The sequence below is a fragment of the Hippoglossus hippoglossus genome, chromosome 7 (genome assembly GCF_009819705.1).
Source record: "Hippoglossus hippoglossus isolate fHipHip1 chromosome 7, fHipHip1.pri, whole genome shotgun sequence".
Taxonomy (NCBI): Eukaryota; Metazoa; Chordata; class Actinopteri; order Pleuronectiformes; family Pleuronectidae; genus Hippoglossus; species Hippoglossus hippoglossus.
The window spans coordinates 8,970,137-8,991,666 of record NC_047157.1 but is presented as its reverse complement, the minus strand read 5'-3'; the positions used below and the strand labels follow the sequence as shown (position 1 = coordinate 8,991,666).

At 41.3% G+C, this 21,530-nt stretch overlaps 1 protein-coding gene across 2 annotated transcripts in view; it reads left to right on the top strand.

Annotated features, from left to right (window-relative positions):
• Positions 1–21,530, top strand: part of nphp4 (nephronophthisis 4) — a 159,743-nt gene that overhangs the window by 64,371 nt on the left and 73,842 nt on the right. For both annotated transcript variants that reach the window (XM_034590207.1, XM_034590208.1), the window contains exons 9-10: positions 19,170–19,388; positions 19,891–20,020. In XM_034590207.1, the coding sequence (XP_034446098.1) occupies positions 19,170–19,388; positions 19,891–20,020 (349 nt within the window). The remainder of the gene's footprint in view (positions 1–19,169; positions 19,389–19,890; positions 20,021–21,530) is intronic.

The following is a 21,530-nucleotide window of genomic DNA, read 5'->3' as shown; positions in this document are numbered from 1 at the left end:
CTGTTGAAAATGGACAGCCCCCCCCCCCCCCCCCCCCCCCCCGCTCCCCTTTCCATGGATGAGAGTGTTTACTCCACAGACCTGTTGTCACATAATGGATTGTATATGTGATAAACCACCGTTTTTTTACAAAAAGAGCTTGAAACAAATGAGGATTAGCTCATCTCAGTCTTTTTTGGATGCAGTTTGTCTCTGAAACTCTACTTTACTGTCTTTAATGAAGGGGGGGAAAATCCTGATGTTACCTCTCCGCAAGCTCTCTCCACAGACACCCGGATCTGAATAATCACCAAAGACTGTTATTTTTCACAACTGAAGAGCAGAGATTTCTGTCATCTGTTGATACCCCTTTTACACCGAAATTAGCAGGTACATGCAGGTTTTTTAAACGCAGCTAATTCTGCTTTAGAATAGGCAATTGACTCCTTTCCCTTTGCCAGTGGAGGAGTTTGCCTAATGGTGTTTTTCCCCCCCGTTGTGTCATGTGCAACTTAACAAACGTGCCAAAAAACTGAGTCGCGATCACCTTGCTGAATCGTCAAATTAGCTTGTTCTCCTGGGTGTCATGTTTACATCACTGCCGATCGGAGCCGGAGCCGATCGAAACCTTTGTTTACTGCAGAGTCGTTTAACTCTGGAGTGAATGCGAATCGGATCCATTGCCATTGCAGACAAAAGCCAGTTACAATACTGTCATATTGTAGACTACATTTCCAATCCAAATTTACATGCTGTTTTTAAAGTGGCTTCTTTTGAAGTTGGAAGAAAGCAGCTGGTGGGCTGGTGGGGAAAGAAGTTATAAAGCTGAAGTATTAACTTGCACCAGAGATTAATAAACCTGCTGCATAAAGTTGTTTGCATATTTATTCTCCACAGAGGATGAATGCTTTCCATTTTGGACACTTTATGAGCTTTTCTATTACACCTATGCTACCCCAGTCCAAAATGTTAACCTCGCACACAAGATCTCTCTGAATCTGCTAGACAGACAGATTGCCAGGAGTTTCACTGAGAACATTCTTGCACCTGACGGGATTGTTGCCTTTATTGAAAAAAGTTGATCCAAGTTGAGAAATTCTAATAAACCTGTTGGAGCCATCAAACTGATGTCTGTCATCATCCCAGAATAGCAAAGCGAAAACACTGTTGTGTGGGTGACAAAAAAGATCTGGTACCACACTCGACTTCACCACCTTCTCTGCCATGAATGTTTGATGAGATGACAGATATTTAGCAGGTAGAGGGTAATTTCTGTCTGTGTATGGGAAAGCAGATTGGGTGTTTGTGTGCTGCTGATGTGCGCATATGTTATTTTGTGAGCGTTAACCCAGAGCCCGATCTCTCTTGGGTGTTGACTGATACGGCTTTCATAGACGTAAGAAGACGTATTGAAGACGGCAGCAGCCGTGCCACCCTAAATCTCACACAGCCACCCACTGCATCTCGCAGAAGGCTCCTTAATCAGCCGACTGCTACCCTAAGTCTATGCGTCTTTCACCACCAAGATGTACATGTGCACATGTCTGTGTACATGTCTGTGCACGTGTCTGTGCACTATGTCACAGCTTTCAGACATGTCATGCTTCCGAGGTGTTATAGCTGTGTTGAACTAAGATGTGTGGCTTTAGGTCAGGCAGCTGTCAACAGCATTTGACACCACTTGACACCACCTGTGTGAACCATAAACGGTTCATATCTGATCCCTGTAAAACTTTTCGGGCCCTTGTGGAGCTCTGCTGAAACTTAAACCTCCTGAAAAAAACAATCAATGATGTTGTTTATGTATCTTATAACTAAGTTATATTCTTAGAAATGCACCAGAGGCTTTGGCCTAGGACTTTGGTCTATTTCCTAACACCATTTAGTCAACAAAATAACAACACATCAATACTTTAAATATAGCTTTTCATTGCAGTATTACATTTTAATGTAACACGCCATTGACTGCAAGTGGGAAAAACTGTTTAACAGCTGCAAAAGAAATAAAGATACATAAGAGTTTACTGCTGAGTAAAGAAAAATAAGTAGAATTACACCATAAATCACAATTACAAAGATATATATACACAGATGAAAGTAGGAGAGGAGAGTAAACAATACACTGAAAAAGCCCCAGTACATTTAAATTAGAGAGCTATATACAGTGCAGTGTCCTGGGCCACTGCGCATAAATGTGGATTAATGCAATGTGTCACAGCTCAGGTTTAGAAGGATTCAATAGCGCAACTCGGAGACAATGGTGATAGTTCAAAAATGCTCACCTTTATTTTGGCTCTGCTGGCAGAAGAAGGCAAGGGCAAACAGTAGGTGAAGTCAGGGCACAGGCAGATAAACACGTCAAAAGGAGCAGGCAGACTCCAAAACCCCAAAACAGTCGAGAAGGCTGCAAAGCTGTGAAAAGGAGAATAAATACGTAAAGAACAGGTGAAAGGTCAGGAGGGCGCGCGGCAGGGTCTGAAAATGACAGGACATTTAGTTATATAGCAAAGGCTGGCAGAAAGTGAAGGCATGAACAAATGAAATGTAATGGCGATGTACAATGTGTACAATTTTAATCAGTAATGATGTTTATTTAGTGGCAGAGTGCAAAAGACATTTGTTTATTTACAGATAAAGACAACAACATTTAGTACATTAAGTTGTACCTGAAAAAATATAAATGTTGGTTAATCACCTAAATGCAATGTGAAAAAAAGAATACATATAATGAAATACATAATATGTTATAGAATCAAAGGATAATAGCAAGTAAAGAGTTGTATAGGAATGATAAATGGTGATAAAATGAGATAAAAGTACAAAGGATGTATTTAAATAGAATATATTGTGTCTTATATGCAGAATTGGATTCAATAATAATAATGGTACACGTGTTGCAGAGGAGCAGTGGGCACAAACAAATGCCTTATTGTGTATTCTTATTGTGTGTTTGTGGATTCAACAATGAGTGGGCCATGAGACTGCTGTATAATGGCTGCTGTACTAAACCTGCTTTCTATCATTTTTCTATCATGTCCCATGTTGCTCTGCCTCTGACTGCGTGCATCGCCACTAGATGGCGCTGTGTAGTGCAACTTGAGGGGAGCGTCTTGTGCTCCACCTCCGCTGTGCTTGGATGGGTTCAGTCTGCCTGTTCTGTTGTTCTTTCCTCTGATTAAATAGAATTATGTCTTTTGATGTATTCTGAGGGGGCTAAGGTGGATGAAAAGAGTAAAAGTATTTTGTCGAGATCTCTGTCAAAACACTCCAGTGCAACACAGAGGCAATCCCTCGACGCTCCGAGGCTGCCCACGTCTCCTCCTCGCCGTGTTCAAAAGCTTGACTGCTCCTCGTCCTCGTCGTAAGACAAAGAACAATGATGGCCTCCTTTTACAAAATTCCATTGCTCTCATTGCCTTCGGTCATGGAGATTGAAAACCTTTGCAGTGTCGTCATTTGTGCTCTTTGGTATTATTTGATTTTAAGTTATGATTGGGTCACTCTCTCGCGCAATGTCTCCCTCTCTCAGAGCCTTTGATCGGACTTTATTCATGGTCCTCAGCAGAAGTCAGACAGATGGAGATAACAGTTTAAATGAAGGGGGCTAGGGAGAGGAGAGGAACTGGGGATTTGTCTGATAGGCTGTTCTCAGCTGGGGTCTGGGTTCAACGAACTTCAAATAATCAACTTTTCTTGCAGACAAATGTGCCATGTCCACTTCCTGTCCTTTCCTCTCCTTGCCTATTTTCGCAGTTTCGTTCTCTTTTATCCTCTCGGACTCTTCTCCCTTTCTTATCAAGGGCTCTATTGCATTAGCCAGCATCCCTCTCAGTGCTTATGCCTCGATGGGCTGCACACAGAGGAAGTCTATCCTCCCGTGTTCGCTGCAGCCATGTTTCCACATCACTCTGCTACTGAGGAAGACTTGAAGAAGAGAAGGATAATGAAGCTAAAGCAGCTGTGGATGGAAAAGAAAGGCAGGTTGAACGTATGTTCCAGAGCTCCAATTAGTTTGTCAGCTCACTGTTACTCTGGGTAATTATGACGCCACAAAATATTAAAAATAATCTCACTCTATTGTTACTTTACTACTCACTTATGTACTGTATTGATTTGTGGTATAACACACGGTATTATTATTATTATTATTAAAATGTTTAAGTTATTTAAAGCGTGCTATACCCGTGACACAACTTGGATTTTTCCTCTCTTGTGGTGGTTTCTTTTGCCCAGATTTTAAGACATTTTCCTCTGAGATTTCTGCCTCCTCATCAAAACAATGGAATACAATATTTTTTTATTTTATTCACAGCAAGGATGACATTTAAAAGCTCAACGTCAACATCGCCCTCTAAGAATCACAGTCTGTATTCAGTGGTTTTCACACAGAGTGCGTCTTTAGTCGGGAGGAGTTTCATTCATCAGTTTGCTTTTTGTGAATTCACTTAATGTTTTGATGTAAGCGCTCTAAACACAAGTTACCTTTATGATGATCAATGAAAGCTGCTCATGATGGTTTACATGTGATCACTTCATCAACACTTCTGTCGTGTGCAACATTCATACGTAACAGCAGCCACTGTGGCTTTGTTGGGCCTAGCTGTGTGATATACGACCATTTGCCATGAACACAGGCTTGTGCATGTCTGCTCAGTTCCACATTAACTGAGATTTACAAAACAAACATTGAGCACGACTTCATACATCTGGCAAAAACAATTTCTATGCATATTTCTATCTTTTGTGTGTCGACAGGGTTTTTGCCTTGAGCCTGCAATGATGCATCATCTGGTCCCATGAGTCAATGAAGAGCCCAAGAAAGATAAAGGCCATAGACGGTCCTTTATCAGTTTCATTCCCACCCATATGCAACCATATGCTATCATGTCAAGGTCAACGTGACTAGATTCTTTGGAAATGAACAAAGGAAACATGTTTTTTTATCATATAATAATTTTCTTTTCTATTTATCAACAGTGACAACATGAGCCCTGTCAGGCACCTCCTCTAGATAACAAGGTTATTGATATATATATAAAATATTTTTGACCTTTTTAATCACTCTTCTCTCATCTCCTTGACATACTCATCGATTTGAGTAAGGGGGAAAAAACGGTATCCATCATGGCCCATCATCCATTCAGTTATCCACTGAGGACACCTTCCACAGTACATAATTTACTCACTTGAGAATACTTGGGTCACTGACAGCTGATGTGAGGCGACGATGACTCTCCTAATTGTGATCTGTCAGTGCCAATTTAGCCCCGCTGTAACTTGATCTGAGACATCTCCGCCCCATCCCTTCTTGCCAATCCCTGCCTCTCCTCAACCAGCGCCTGGCACTGCTCATCAATTGAGCCATGTAATACAGTCGCACGCGGCTTAATGCAAGACGATGGGGCTTATTGTTGTCTGCCTTCTTGTGCTGACAAGCAGTAGCTCATCGCTAATGGAGGAGGCTGGTCTGGGGAGAATCAAGGCAGGAGGCACTGCTGGCTCATATGACGTTGTCTTTTTTGCCGGCAAACAATTTGTCAGGAGGCGTGACAGCTGCAGTCATCCAAAACACTGACACGGCGAATGAGTGACTTCTCGTATAGGTCACATCCTCAGAAGGATAGATGAATAGACAGAGGGGGAAGAGAGGGACATGTTGGGAGGGAATACTTGGTTGCAACCTCACACTGACCACTCTTTTGATGCTGAGAGACTGTCAGACATTCTCGAAACAGTAATTGGCTACTCTCTCCTGAGTTGTTACACAACAGCAAACTTGTGTTGCAGAAAAAGGATGTTGACAGTTTTGATATGTGTCATGTACTGAAACGGGTTGGGCTGGGCCAGTGTGCTACCAGTAATGAATATGTCACCCGCATCATATTTTCACGTTGTGTTACCTTTGACCCTGACTGGGCTTGGTGAGTGGCACAGTCCATTACTGCGCCTCTGAGGAAGTCTAGCCATTATTGCATGACCTTTAAACATACTTAATGCTTTACCCTTTTCTAAGCTCTCATATGGATATATGCAGACATGTGATCAAGTTTGGCAGCAAGCCCATTCCTTATATGCTATAAAGAGCTCAAAGACGATGGACATATTTGAGAAGCAAAGTCAGAGACGGTGGATTTCACCTTCAGAACAGAACATATTGCCATAACAATAATTCCAACCCGTCCTTGTGTTTATGCTAGACACGTGTGGTTCCATTTTTGCATTATGTTGTCGGGTTGGCTGTCCATCCCACTCTTGCGAACATTATATCTCAAGAGTGCTTCACACCATGTTAACAGATCAGACCTGCCACACCGGCTGCGGTTCAGCCGTGGTTCAGCCGCACTGCTCTTTCAAGCTCTTGCTTTTTTCCCCCGTTTTCTGTTTTTCTATTTTTCAATGTTATCTTAAGAACACATCCAGACGATTCTTTAAAATTTGGCACAAATGTTTACTTAGACTCACAGATTAACTGTTCAGATTTGGGTGGTTAAAGGTTAAAGGTTCAAGATCATGGTGGCCTCACAAAATATGGCCTCTTCAACATGATATCTCAAGTCTGCCTTTGGGATATTCCTTCAAATTTAGACCAATCTTCACTTGGACTCAAAGATTAATTGATTTAGATTTCAGTGGCCAAAGGTCAGGGGGACCTCACATGAGTCTGACGGAAAAAAATGTATGTAGACCGAAACTTCACAGGTTGGTGGAGGCATACAACCGCAGGGGCAGTAATTTAAGTTATTCATTCATTGGCATGTGTCTGCAAGTGACTGTCAGCTGGGCCCTGCCCCCTGAGCAGCTGTTTCTGAAGGTGTTAGACAAAAGCAGGATTGTCTTTTCTACCCAACCACAGTCAAGATTGTTGACTGAAATGACAACTGTCATTAACAGATTCGCTAGCATGCTCATCAAGCTTACTTTAGTTAGATCAAGCGAGAACATTGTAAATGGATCTTATCTGATGCACTAAATGGCTACATACATGTTGTTGTGCTAAAATACTGAGGTTCAAGATACACGTCTGAGGCAAATGAGTCAACATCCTCACCCACTGATAATCAATCTGACAGATCTGAAAAGAACAGTGTGTTATTGTATTGTAGGATGGAACTAGTTTGCTCCTTCTTTAAGTATAATCAGGAATAAATGTAAGATCAGACAATCTTTGTTCTGCTGTTAAGCTCACATACTTGGACGAGTGAGACAGATTTGATCTATTCTTTATCATTTTATCACACTAGCCTTCACTAGAGCAAAGGCTTTTAAAATGAGAACAGGTGTTTCTTAGATTGAAATTTCCAAATAAATATTACCTCCATGTTGTTGACTCTTGACCAACGGCTTAGTGAAGCGGCTCAGAAACCTGCGCAGGCATGTAGTGTTAGACAAGCTTCTACAGTAGTTGAGATAACATATAACAAATATCACTATCTAAACTATGTGTTTATTACGTGCTCTGTCATAGATGTCACTGCCAGGGGGATGGAGGATAAACAGTATGTGGCGCAGACAGCAGTGACATGGGTAGCGGGTGGACTTATTAAAGGTGTCAGTGTACGACTTCTCCTCTGTGCCAAAGAGACTCTTGTTTGGATTTTAATTGGCTCGCTGACAGGTACATGCCGTATAGATTGTTGTGTGTTTTCCCTGTGACTTCCCTTAAGTGGCTGGTTCTGTGTGGCTCAGTGGACATCGTGTGTGTTTGTGTGCAGCTGTTGTGGGCCTCTGCAGGCTTTAATGATGTTTGCTGAATGAAAAGCATCTTGTGACACTCTTCACCATCTCATTAAAAATCCCCTCTTTACAGTGACACCAATCCTGAAACTCAGCCCACCCCCTCCCTTGATTTCTATGTTTCTTTGGCATTACATGACGAGCTCAACGACATCAGTTCTATTTTTTTGTTTGTTTCCGATTTGAAATGTCATACAAATGTTAATTAAATGTTAATCAAACATCTTAAGCGCAGTAATGTCATCAGGATTCAGAAGTGATATATTTAGCTGATTTGTGGCCTATTCTGGAGGTCAGTCCCCCCTGGAGGCCCCTCTTCTTTCCCTGCAACAAGAAGAGAAGTTGAAGATAAGGCAAGGGAGGCGACATGCCGCAGAGACAATATTTCGCCTGCCTAATTAAAATGAATGTCAGCTCTCCCCCCACTGAGATGTGCATCAATCTCCCCCTACGATAAGCCCAGAGTGAGTCTTACCCTGTCAGTGGCTGCCAGCAGTGCCATCCTTCTCCAGACGAATGCATTGGCCTAGCAGCTATAGGGAGGCAGTGGCGATGAAGTTTGCCCATCTAATGGTCCAATGTGGATGGCCACCTCAGACCGAGACCCTGCTTCAATGCAAAGTGGCTCCAGCTCAGACTTGAATGATTTTCATTTAGAGCTATTTGAGACCAAGGCAGCTGAAGACAACTTTTTTTAGTTGCCTACTGTTGCAACATAAGACTTAATTTGTGATTTGAATTTCAGTCTGTATCCTGTAGTGATAATGTTTATTTTTCATGCAAAGGCATTTGACTGAAACATTTGTTATTCTGCCTTTGCCCAAAGTCATTAGAGTTGGTCTGTTGGTAAAGCTGCAGCCCTTTCTGCCCTCCAGCTTCCACTTTATTGCATTAAATGATTTAACAGAAGGCAATAAACATGGACATTACATTTAGACATTTAATATCCCATTTATGTATTTCTTTATGAATTTATTTTGACAAATGTGAACACTTCGGTGATCTTTCTTCTTGTTTATAGCATGTTAAGCTGGTTGGGTCAAACATGCTCTGGTATGTGGATGATGCTTTCTGTATTGGCAAAATGTCAAATCAGATGCACGTGCAGACCAGATATATACACGCTCACTCTACATTTGACATAGCTTTGATTTAAAATCATCACTCATCGACGGTGAAAATATCATCACAAGATTAATTTGACAACGTAAGGAGGATGAGTTATTGTGTTGACACACGATGTTGACAGGTTTTTTATGGAAAAGTTGTTGCTCTACAACTCTGACGTGCTCCTAATGTCATTTACTTTCAGTCTGTGATTTGGAAGTCGTTTTCCATCTTTCACATTATCATTATCCTCAACTTCATCTTCATCTTCGGGTGATTTTCATTTTCTCCCGAGGAGGAATGTATGATCTGTTGCTCTGATGGGCGGATTAATAATCATCTCAGGAACTTAATGTTACTGCTCTCAGTTAAATGCATCCCTATTGTTTCAAATTGGAAAATGACTGCTTTATCTCACAGATTTTAACAAGTTCTATGTCTTCATTTAATTTGCGGCAACTTTCTCTGCACTGTAAAAGACAAACAGGACAACAATGGCTGTAATGCAGATTAGAAGGAGAGCAGACTCTAAGGTGGATCAATGAGGTCGAAAGTATGATGATGTTATTGTAAAAATGGTTATTGTTGTCAGGTCTACATGTTTTACATATTAAAGATCTTAGTTTGATATGTTAGCATGCTAACCTTTTTTAAAACTGCTACACCAAGTAGACTCACTCAGGCTGATGGGGTGCCATTAGTTTGGTGGGTATTTGGTAATAACCAAGAGTATTGAGCAGAATGAAATTTTGACCCTTTAATGGCTCTAGAGGAAATGTTAAGTGGTCCCTGAAGTTATTACAATTCCTCCTGAGCGGAACAGATATCTGTATGAAATTTCATGGCCTTTTACTGTGTAACTAAAATGCCAGCCGGCTGATTGCACAAGAGGAAAAGTCAGGGGGTCACTTCAGACAGAAGGATCATCTAGTGGTCTGTGAACCTTTGTTAAAGATTTCACTGCAATTCTTGCAATATTTGCTGAGATGTTCCCATCTGGACGATCTGAACAGGAGTTTTTCCTGCCAGCCCCCTTGTAAAGGCTCTGGATAATGTGTGAATGAGCCCATGTGAGAACACAGCTGGAGATTCTCTGAGGATTCACCCCAAGCGAGTGGGCGTGACATTTCTAAGACGCAAACAAAAAAATACAAAAAGAACAAAAATATCTCAAGATGAAAAAGCAGAGCCTTACACGTAGAAGATGTGAAAAGAACTTTTGTTGATAAGACCCGACGCTGGTGTCGATGTGCTCTTAGCAGAAACACGTGATCTCCGCAGTGGAATTCATGTGTTACATCCTGCCTCTCTCTGCTGCACCCCCCCTCAGCTCCAGTGATTTTTCTGTTGTTGTGAACGCGTCTGAGCGGAGAATCTCCTGCTGCATCCTTCATATGTGAAAGGTAAACTCATTTACCTTTCCAGAGTTCATGTCTGAAAATGAGTCAAGAGATGCTCACATCTGTAAAATGACAATAACAACCGTATTCAATCCTTGTATAAAATGGGTTAGGTAATATGGTTTGCCTGAAATTTCCTTAAAACCAGCCACAAAATAAATATTCCAGTAGTTCTAAAACCTTTCACTACATTATATTACAACTTCTTTAAAAAGTGTTCCACAATAAACGTCTTCAGTCCTCAACTAAATGATTTGTTCATTAAATATGCAGTTTAACACTTGTACTGCATTAATGATCTTTCTTTGGGGGAAGAGCAATAACTCCTAAAAGTTAAAAGTTAGATCTGCGCCCGGGCACGATTCTTTCAAAGCCTTATCTAGCCTGGGTGAGCTGGAGAGAGCGCAGTAACCTGCTGGGTTCATTTGGACCACTTGTGCAGATGGATGAAAATGTGAATGGTTTACTGCTCTTAAGTTAATGATCTCTGTGCATGTTCCCTCACTTCCTGCAGGGCTTCCCATTGTGGGGCATAAGTAGCGGGAGCTGTGGGCCGGTGCCTGTCACAGGGCCTTAGCTAAAAATAATGACATGAACAGCCCAGCAGACTGCAGTAATAGTAATAACTGTCAGACTCCGTCTCCCATCAATGCTCACATCCTCCTAATTTAGGATTAATTCCTGCTGTACTCCAGAAAGCCCTGAGTCGCTGAATGTCTTGACATTTTCTTTAAACTTTAAACTATGTCCCTGCAAACTGCTTTATTCCAGCTTTTCAAAAATGTTGCTTTTTTATATTTGGACCTAATAGGACAAATTGGGAGCTTTTTCTACAATTTGTGTTATTTATGCACAAGAAAAAATGTTTCAGACTGTATTACCTAATGAGCGGCAGTGAACTGGTTGTGTCTCTGCTTCCAGTTCCTCTTGTCTGAAATGCAGGTTCGCCTCACGTTGATGTGCAAAACTCTTTTTCTCACTTTTTGATAATTTTCCCCTCTTATTTTCCGCTCCTCTCCTCAGTGTCCCTCAAAATACTTTTCTAGCAGCAGTTTACAGACCTGAGATCTTTGTTTCAGGCAGTAGTATGTTGAAGACACACAATCACATTTTTTGTATTTGTCTGAAAATGCTGCAGCATTGCATTCTACACTCCTTAACAAGGTTGATGGATTCCCCCAATAACGGAAACGCTTTGCCGCTCGGAGCATTTATGTGTGCAGTGACATCTCCTATTATTGTTTTCAGTGCCACTTTATGAAAAAGTTGGTTGCTTCCTTCTTTTTGCCTCAGGCTACTGTTTCTATTTTCTGTCCCTGGTGCATTATTGAAACAAGTGCTTGGCTGCTCTCTGAGTTAAAGTTAATGGCTCTTATTTTAAATATAGCCATTAATGCTCAAATCAACAGAGTGTTCACACTTTGCCAAAACTGATCTTTCTGCCTCTTCTGAAAAATCACCGGCGCCACTGCAGACACTTCTAAAAAATTAAAGAAAGAAATAATTAAATCCAAATGGCAAATTCCTTAATCAACTCAAATGTTTCCTGCCAAAAACAGTGTAATTGTATCGTCTTCTTTTTGCAGACAGGTCCAAAGAATGACTCAGGAAATGGCAGCCATGCAAGTTAAAAGCAACACTATGCAACTTTTGCTATTTTACCTCGAAACAGCAGCTTCAAAATCAGCTTGAATGAACACTGACTATGAATAGGTAATATGGTGTTGCTTTCATTCCCACTCCTCAACCTTAACTTCTGTTCTTGCTCTTTGTAGCTTTGGTGAGCGGACACAATGTCCTGTGAGAATTGTGCAACTTACTGATAATTGCAGCACAACTTGCCAGAATCAGGCCAAGCAAGGGCAAGATACCGAGCTGTTCAAGATGCCAAACTGTAGATCAGTTAAAAACACTCAGAACTCATTAAAAACCAGCGTTTATGTCCAAGATTCAGCAAAGAACCTTTTAAAATATCAAGAATTCGAAACAGAGATTGTCGTATTTGTTACAGCAGCAGCTCTTCTGGTTCAGGAAGCAGGGGATCATGGGAGATATCTACTGTTCAGTCGTGATCCAGTTCAGCGAGTGGGGCTACGCAGTCAGAGCTCCGGCTGTTCTTTTTCTCTACATTAATCACCACATGCAGAGGGCGCTGTTGCTCAGTAAAAGTTACATAGTGTTGCTTTAAAACATTTGCAGGTTCATATCTTCTCATTTATATTATTCAAAAATAAATCTTGACACAATAAGCAAACACTTCTAAAAGCAATATTAATCCAAATGGCTAATTCCTCAATTACCTCAAATGCTTCCTGCTCAAAACAGTGCAAGTGAAGTCATACTTTATACCCACTGTAATGTAATATCATCGATTTGATGTCTCCCCGCAGTCACCAGCAGGCTTTGCAATTGATTAAGACTCACTGAGTTACTGTGGTGACCAGAGTGAGTCGATGCTTCTGACCCTCGAGGCAACCTTCCCCTCACTGGAGTCCTTTAGCGCGTGCATTCATCAGCTAACTACCTCCTTCAGCGCTCGTTCCGTACCACAATGCCATCAAACCACCTACGCCCCCGCGGTGATGTAACATTGATCTCCGCCATCATATAATCAAGGCACCGCACATTATATTTCTTAAGCCCATGTGTGCCTCCAAACATCGCGGACTGTTTATGTACAAGGATTACACGCATAATGTGAATTTTCTGACTGGCTTTGAATGAAAAAAATATCATCCCTGTTTGTTTACTCGCACCACAACTAAAGAGTCTCTTTGAGATTCCTTCCTATCCCTTCTATCCTATTGTTAGCCAGCCCAAGCTGTCAGCTCTTTATGCAGTTCATATGTAGATCACGCCGTTTCAAACTACTACCAGTTCACTGCTCTCATGATAGTGATTCATGTGCCTAACAGCTTTGCGTCTCAAAGGGAATTCTTATTTTGCAGTGCTTTTTTTTTTTAGCGCCATTGTTGTGATCGCAGAATTCTAGGTTTTAGAAATTGCCTTGAAGGATTCTCCATTTTTACCCTTTAATAATTTTTTACTTGTATGTATGATCGCAGTCGTTGATATTCATGTCTGTGAAAACGTGTGATTGCAGCGAAGCATGTGAAGTTTCGATGGATTGTTTGCATCTCATTTTTTTCTTGCCCTTTTTTTTTTATTCTCCAGTGCAGTTACTCTGTGCCTTCTGGAACATTCTCCCCTCTTCCTATGCCTGGAAGACTGAGAGCGCGTGATAAGCATTGAGTATTGGACAGATAAAAGCTTTTTCCAAGCTTGCTGGCGTCCCCACAGAAAAGGACCCTGACTGGTCCCTTGTGTCTCTCACAGCTCAGCCATCATTTCTGCCACCAAATTGTTACTGTGACTGAATATATTCGTTGAATGAAGTGAAAAGCAAGCGATGGGTCATGTGCTAGACATTCATTTAGCTCTTTCTGTTGTGTTCTGTGGGAGCGCAGACATGTTAAAAAAAGAGAGAGACTCACATTAGATAAATTACCTCACAGTTTTAACTGGCCTACTCCCTGTGCTTTAAAATGATCCTTCTCTAGTTGGTTAATTTCTACAAAATCATCACTTTAAAATTAGACTTGTTTGATTTAGTGTTTCATTTAAAGCATCTTATTAATTCAGCCCCATGAGATGGAAAAACAGGCAATGGCTCAAGGGGAAATATACTGCTATCTGTTTTATGGCTGCCATATATTTCTGGAATTACAACTCAAAGAAATAGCTGTTAATGTCTGTGCTACTTGGGGATAAAATTATAGTCTGAAACAAACTCCCTCTTGAGAGGAATGGAATATTGATCTGCATCTGGGAGCGCTTGAAACGTGTGAAGCTTTGGAGAGGTCTACTCAGATGTACATAATAGACATTTAATGGTAGGACTGGGTTCATGCTACACTGCTTATGTGTCAGACATAGGTGACAGCAGGTCTTTGTGTATGACTAATATGTACGTATAGATTCTTGTTTTGCAGACGGGGCCACCACCATACTAGACTCTGAAACTTTGTCAGATATGTAAATGGGAACCATGCAACTTTAAAATAGCAGCTTTAACATGAATTCCATGGTGCACTGACTCTGAATAGGAAGAATGGTGCCACTTTCTCCCAATCCCCAACCTGAACACCTGCTCTTGCATCAAGTAACTTTGGTGAGCAGGTACAATCTCCAAGTCGGCGATCATTAGGAATATACACACTGTTCAGTTGCATTCTAGTTCAGTGAGTGGGATTACATAGTCCGAGCTGCGTACAACTGATTGATAGACTTTTTTCTCTACATTCTTCACAACATGTGGCTGCAGAGGGTAGTCCTACTGTTGCTCAGTAAAAGTTGCATGTTGCTTTAAAATATTTGTAGGTTCACATCTGCTCGTTTATATGATTCAGAAGTGAATATTCTAATTTGGCTGCTGTAAAACAGGGAGCTGTCATGTCCTCAACCTTTACAACCGCGACACTCTCACTGTCCCTGCTGCAGTTTACTATTAGTTATAGTGTTCAGAATGGCAGCTCCATTAATGTATCTGAACACTTGACTTTGGGCTTTGTTAGTGAAGTACCTGGATGACAAGGTCATTTTGCATAATGCATAACAACTTGACATTTAGAAGCCGCACTCACCAGAAAAACAAAGACAGCGTCGGGTGTTTGTTCAAAAGCCTGAAATGGTCTCAGTTTTTTTTGTTTACCTGACAAGGAGCTCTTGTGGATAATGACTCTTGTCTCCCTGGAATAATGGTTGAAGTAGTGTGATAGTTAAGGCCACAGATGGATGAATGGCTGATGTGACACCAAGGATCGCTGTATGGTTCTAAGTTTTAAAAGTCAATGTTTGTTTCTCTTAACAATGGACACTATCTTTCCATTAACTTAAACAAGGACAATTTAGAATCCAATCCATTATCATTCACTAACTCTTAAGCCAGTGTCTTTGTGACTCAACTTAACTAAACCTTAAACATATGAGTGGCAAATCCGAAAACCATCCTGTGAACCATGCCTTTTGGATTTGCTAATTTCGACAGCATGGACAACAGACCTGTCCCGAAAGACAGGAGTTTGCCCTTTACATATGAAGAACGCAGCAGGAGATTGTCCAGGTCAGGTGTATTTACAATAACTGGACATTCGGGTGAGAGGTGATGCCTGGATACTGAATGCAGGAGGCAAGACATGACTTTGCTGCGGAAAGCACATTGGTTTTGTACAGCACGTTGTCCTTACAAGTTGTCATCTTCGTTGGGGTGTTCTACGACATCTCTTTTTTTATCCTGAGATATGTGTGTCCTTCCAGTCCTTCCAGTTTTACGTCCATTGCGTGCTAGAAAGGTCATGAAGACGTCCACTCACTGGTGGTTGGCAGGAGGAGTTCCAGAAAAACTCTGGAGCAATCGATTCATACAGCTGCATACTCACATACAACCCCTCTGGAACATTAAAGAAAAATGTCCAGACCTCAGGTGACAACTGAGAGCTTTTCGTTTGACCTCCTGTCTCATCTTATAGAACAGATAAACTTCCATTTCTGGATGGTATCAATCCGTACTGATTTGGAGAGAAGTGCATCAGGCTATTCCTCTGTCTACTTTTTTATTTTGTGAGACTTCTGATGGGTTTTCTCCATTGGCTGCGTATCAAAGCACACAAATCTTCTATTCTTGTATGCTGTGAATATGTGAGCTACCACTGAATCTGTCTAAGCAGATCCACTGACCAGCTTTCAACTACATCTTGCAGTCTTTCTCAGTGAATGGTGTTTCCTCAGTTGTCATGGAGACAACTCAGCTGTCAATACATGCCTGTTTGTCCCATGATTGTTGGATAATCATTGATGCAGAGGAGATGCCTCTGTTCAAAGATGATCCAAGGCGTTGGTGGTGAATGTGAATCTTTCTCTCACCTTCAACTGACCTGGTTTTCGTCCGGGGTTCACAGACAGCTCATGGTGTCTGTGTATCCAGTTGTCATTCAGCGTCCTGTCCAGGGTCCTGTCTGTTTCCTCAGTTGACCTCCCGGCAGTTGTTGCATGCAATGTTAAATACGACTCTAGTTTTCATTCTCCTGGGGGAGCCACTACTACGGCACTGCAGTTGAACCCCTGTACATCACTATAAGCTGTCCATCTGTGGCTGTGTAGAGCTGCAGGTTGTTGCAGGAAAGAGAGTAAATTAATCGATAAAGGAAAGCTATGTAATTGTCATCCTGAATAGTCCTCATGGAGCTTACTGGAAATCTGTTTTGAGCCACAGAATGTTTGATACTATTCAGTATGGTGAAAAGATGTTTTGTGGCCTGTGTTCTTTCAGGAGCTGGAAGAATAATGGGGTTTGAGGACAGTGACAGCTGTAAGAGGGTTTGGGGTTCCTTGTCTGGGTGAAATAGGCCCGACTCCACTTGGCTGGCACTACTGCTGTCTCACACCTAGCCTGTAAAGCACTACACTCGCGTCTTAATATTAAAGAGATAGTTCACCCCAAACAAATTAAAATTCACAAATTTTCTACTCACCCCTATGCCGATGGAGGGTGGGTGAAGTTTTGAGTCCACAAAACAGTTTCAGGGGTAAACGGTGTAGCAGCTGAATCCAATACAACTGAAGATATTAGGGACTTATCTTCAGACGTAAAAAAAACAACAGAAAAAACACATAACATGCCTCCATACTGCTCGTGTGGGGTCATCCAGTATCCGCAAGCCCCGACTTTCATATTCGACTCAAAACAAGGTCATTTACACCGTGTTTTAAACCTAAAAGTCCACCAGAAGAGGCTAAGCTAGAGGACGTTTGCATTTCTAACGGTCACTGAATGCACCTCGTTGGAAGATATCAATGGACACTTGGATGACACCACTTGAGCAGTATAGAGACATGTTGTGTTTTTTCCTTTTTGTTGTTGTTGTTGTTGTTTCTGCAACACTGTTTACCCCTGAAACTCCAGTAGTGTTTTGTGGACTCAAACACTTCACCCACCCTCCATCGGCATAGGGGCGAGTAGATAATGAGTGAATTCTCATTTTTGGGTGAACTATCCCTTTAAGCAGTGAACAAACCTGGTTCAGAACCAGAACATTTTGATTATTATCATTTCCAGTTGTAACAATAACCTTCAGGGGCAGTTTAGAATGATTTGATAATCAAATGCTGGCATTCCAACTCGTAAAGAAGTCGAATCATTGACTCCGTCTTTTATGAACATTTTCTCTGGCTCAATCTGCTGCAATGATACTGCAGGCAGTTCCTGTTTTCTGTAATAACACGCATTGGGCTTTGCATGACATTTCAAATAAAGAGGACACTTATATGAATAATGACCTATAGTAATGGATTATGGTATAATGTGAACAACATTTGCTCAGGGCAGTTGTATGCATTGAGTGAACCATTATACGCTCCACTTTATCGTGAAACAATGTGGACGAGCAGGCTCCTTTTGTATTCTGTGCCATCCTACCTATGATTGATTACAATCGTCGGAGGCCGACCGGCTTATTAATCGATTCAGCAAAAGCTGTGGGTCCCCTGTGGATGATTTAAAGCAAAAGGCTTTTTAAGTGTGGCCGGGATGTCTGACGTGGAGGCACAATGAAACCGATTGTAAATCATGTTCAAATACAACAAAACTTCTAAACTATATGTGTGACTTAGTATTTCGGCCACTAATGTTTAGACTGTGTAGAATTGTCAGTTAATCTGCAATCGCACTGCAGTACAACAGTTTTAAAGCTTTGTGGTTAATGTGACTTTTTAAATGATCCAAATTCTTTATCGAGTGCCTTAATGATTTGAATAATGTGGAAAATGCAGTTAGCTACTAAATTACTATTTGAGGGCAGTTTTTCATGAGGCTGCAAACTGTTGCTGTGCCATGCTGGGAGCACCTGCCGTCAGCCCCCCTGTTGGAGCATGGCACCCACAGTGTTTCCAGATGAAGGGGGTGATATGGAAAAAGATAATTTCTTTAAGGAAAATTGTCCCTTCTAAATCTACTGTATCTTTTGCACATACTCACGTTGTTGGTTTGAAAAGTGGGATAAGTCTGTAGTTGGCTCTTCCGTAGATGATGACAATATAACCTGACATCAACTTAAGGCCTAAACTCTCTACTCATATCACATACATAGAAACCTTTTCACCCCACTCTGTTACGTATTCCACCAATGATCAATCTTATTTTTCATTATGTTCCAATAAGATTCCCAAACTGGTTTCTGATGAGAAACTGTGTGTGTGTTCCACTGACCCCTCACAGGACTACTGCTAACTCACATGGACAGTCAGAGCTTTCACTGCTGTTCTGTTGTTCAGACACTCCATCATCAAATGAGCATGTATCCAACCGAATACAGTGTATGTATCCATGTGTACATACACTGCTGCATAAGCCAAAGAAAGAAACAGAAAAGAAATAGAACCATGAATTTGCTAATGGAATGATATATTTTAATTGTATTTTAATTTGACTTAATTAATGCACAAACCATTTCTAGTGCTCTGATGCATTTAATTCATGATCTTATTAGTTTTGTACAATTGAAAATCTGTAATTATTCCAGTGGGCCACTTAAAGACCCACAATATGACCATGGTGAAATAAAAAAATCCCTTTTTTTTATTGTTCGTGTTTTGTCAATTTATATGCGCCTTCCCGTAGTAGCTGTGTTTGTCTTATTATTTGATGCACGTTTGCCTTTGGTGAAAATATTCTTACGTCCATACTTGCTCATACATGAGAAATGGATGGTTTTAACGGTCAGGGAAGCGATTGTTAAACAGTTTTTGACCCCAGTCATGTGGATCTTAGAGCAGGCTCTGAGAGCAGAAAGACTACGTTCAGGGGTTTAAATCAAGGATGTTGCTATGTATGAAAACACTAATAATGATGTTAGCGTCGGATTGTCTTCTCTTGTGTCTTTTTCTGTCACTCAGCTGTCTGCCACTTCCACATCCCGAGCAGCCTTCTTGCAGTGCCTTCGTTGGGGGATTTTTTTTCCCTTCCAGCAGCCAGCTGACTGGAGGGGGGAAGAGATACAGCTTGTTCTGCAAGGAGGTGCAAAGTCAAACCCTTACGGAGTCATGGTCTACAGCACAGAGATGTCTGCCAAGACTCAGAGCTCGGTGCCACTCTCAGCTCCAGGCACAGCTCAGGTAACACAATAGCACGGAAAGAGTATGTTTTTTTTTCTCAGAACCTTTCAGAACTTGCACACATTTCTCTGAAAGCAAAAACCTCACATTTTCTAAATAGACTTTTGGCATTATGTTGTTTCAGTTTTATTTCAAGCCAGTTATTTCAGTACCTGTACATGGACAAATGACACTATCCTTTAAAGCTCCCTGCTGTGAAACCTCTTTGCAGTTGCGTCGCACTTGCAGACAAATAATTTTTTGCAAGTCACATCTATTTATTGACGGCATCAAAAAGTTTAAAGGGTGCAAAAGTCGTCATCTTGCGATGACTTAACTTTTCGCACCTTAGCTGTGATTTTTCACACTGCTCAGATAGTTGGAAGTAACGACATGTCACTGCTACATCTCTGTCTCTTGTCTTTCTCATCTAATCCAATTGTGTCCCTCTCTCCGGAACATCAACCTTTCATTCCCGTGCTGTTTTTTTGTGTTTCTGAAATGTTTGAATTCTGTCTCGCAGCTGAAAGATACCTTAACTTTTCGGCTGTCGTCTGGTCTGGAAAGGAAGGCATCCAGCCCGAAGGCATCTCTGAGGTCGAAGCAGGAAGACGTGTCACATGAGAGGAGGTTACCCTCATCACCCTCACAAGGTAAATTATAAAGCTTAAGCTGTTTTCAGACATGAAGAGTTCTTCTTTCACATATGAAGAATACAGCCAGAGATTGTCCACTTCAGATGTGTTCACAACAGGAACGTGTCCAGAACATTCAGGCGAAGGGTGGCTCCTGGGTAGTGCATGCGGGAGGCAGGACATGATGTATAAACAGTACATTGACACCGGCATCGGCCTGTATCGCCAATATCTCTCAAATATCATTGTCTTTTCAAGTTGACATCTTCAACCGCGTCTTCTACATGTATAACACCACTTTTTCATCTTGAGATATTTGTTTGGTTTTTGTTATATTCAGTTTTGCGTCTGTCGCGCGTTGGAAACATCATCAACGAGCCCACTTGCTCAGGGTGAATCCTCTGTTGAATCTACTGCTGTGTGGCTCATTCGGACATTACCCAGAGTTCCTTACCGAGTTCTGGAACGAGGAATTCTGGAGAATATCCACAGCAACTGACTCTGTGATTTGCGTTTTTTCGTTAGGATAATTTCTGGAGAATATCCAAAGTTCAGCGCATGTCTGAAAGCAGCTCAAAGAGGACATGAGAGACTCTTTACGACCTACATCAAAACATTTGTTTACTGGACCAAAAAATGTGTGGGGTGTTTCGAGTAACTGTTGGGTGGGTGTACCTCAAGTGTGTGGCAACACTCGGGTGTAATCAGCCAGAGTTCTAAGCATCGAATTACCTTGTCCTCTGCATATAATGTAGCCTCCACCTCTGCAGTGTTATCTCAATGGCACCACCTGCTCTCTGCATGATTAGCACAACCCCGTGATTGGGGTCTAAGGGGAATAAAGGGATAAACTCAAAGTGCTAGGAGAAGACATTGGCTGTCCATTAGAGCGTCTTGATCTTGAACAAGCTTGACGTGATGCCCTCATGCTACCCTTTACTCTAAGAGAGGAACTTTGGCCTGAAAATAATCCATCCAATATTTACATTCTGTACTAAAATGTGCTTCTAAATGTAAATACTTCCAGAGATACTTTCAGCTTTTATTTTTTTGTAAGTGATAGCTAGAATCTGTCTCAGATATTATTCAGTATCTCTATCAAAGTAAAGTCAGAATGTCAACTCTGATGGATGTTTACGACAAGCAGTTTAGGTCACAATCTTCTTTTTTGCCTTAATTGTCTCCCAAATAATTTTGGTTGTGTTTACAGTCTGTGTTTTCGTCTGCCTGCTCCGGTATGAGGTGTTTCTTAACGTAATCAGGTTTTTTTCAGGTTTTTTTTCTTACTGTGGTGCCCAGGGCCCAGTCCTCCTGAATGTATGTGTATGTAATGACTTTGGTTTGAAGAAAACTATGTACAGTGACGTTGTTTAATACATTTTTCTTTTCAAATTCCTCCAGAGCTCCACAAACTCGATGTGACAGGTGTTAGGAGAAATAGCAGCATAGTTCTTATTATGTAGAACAGCTTCAGTGTGCATTCGACATTTTTCATGCATCAAACATCAGCTTGTATCAAACATTTATT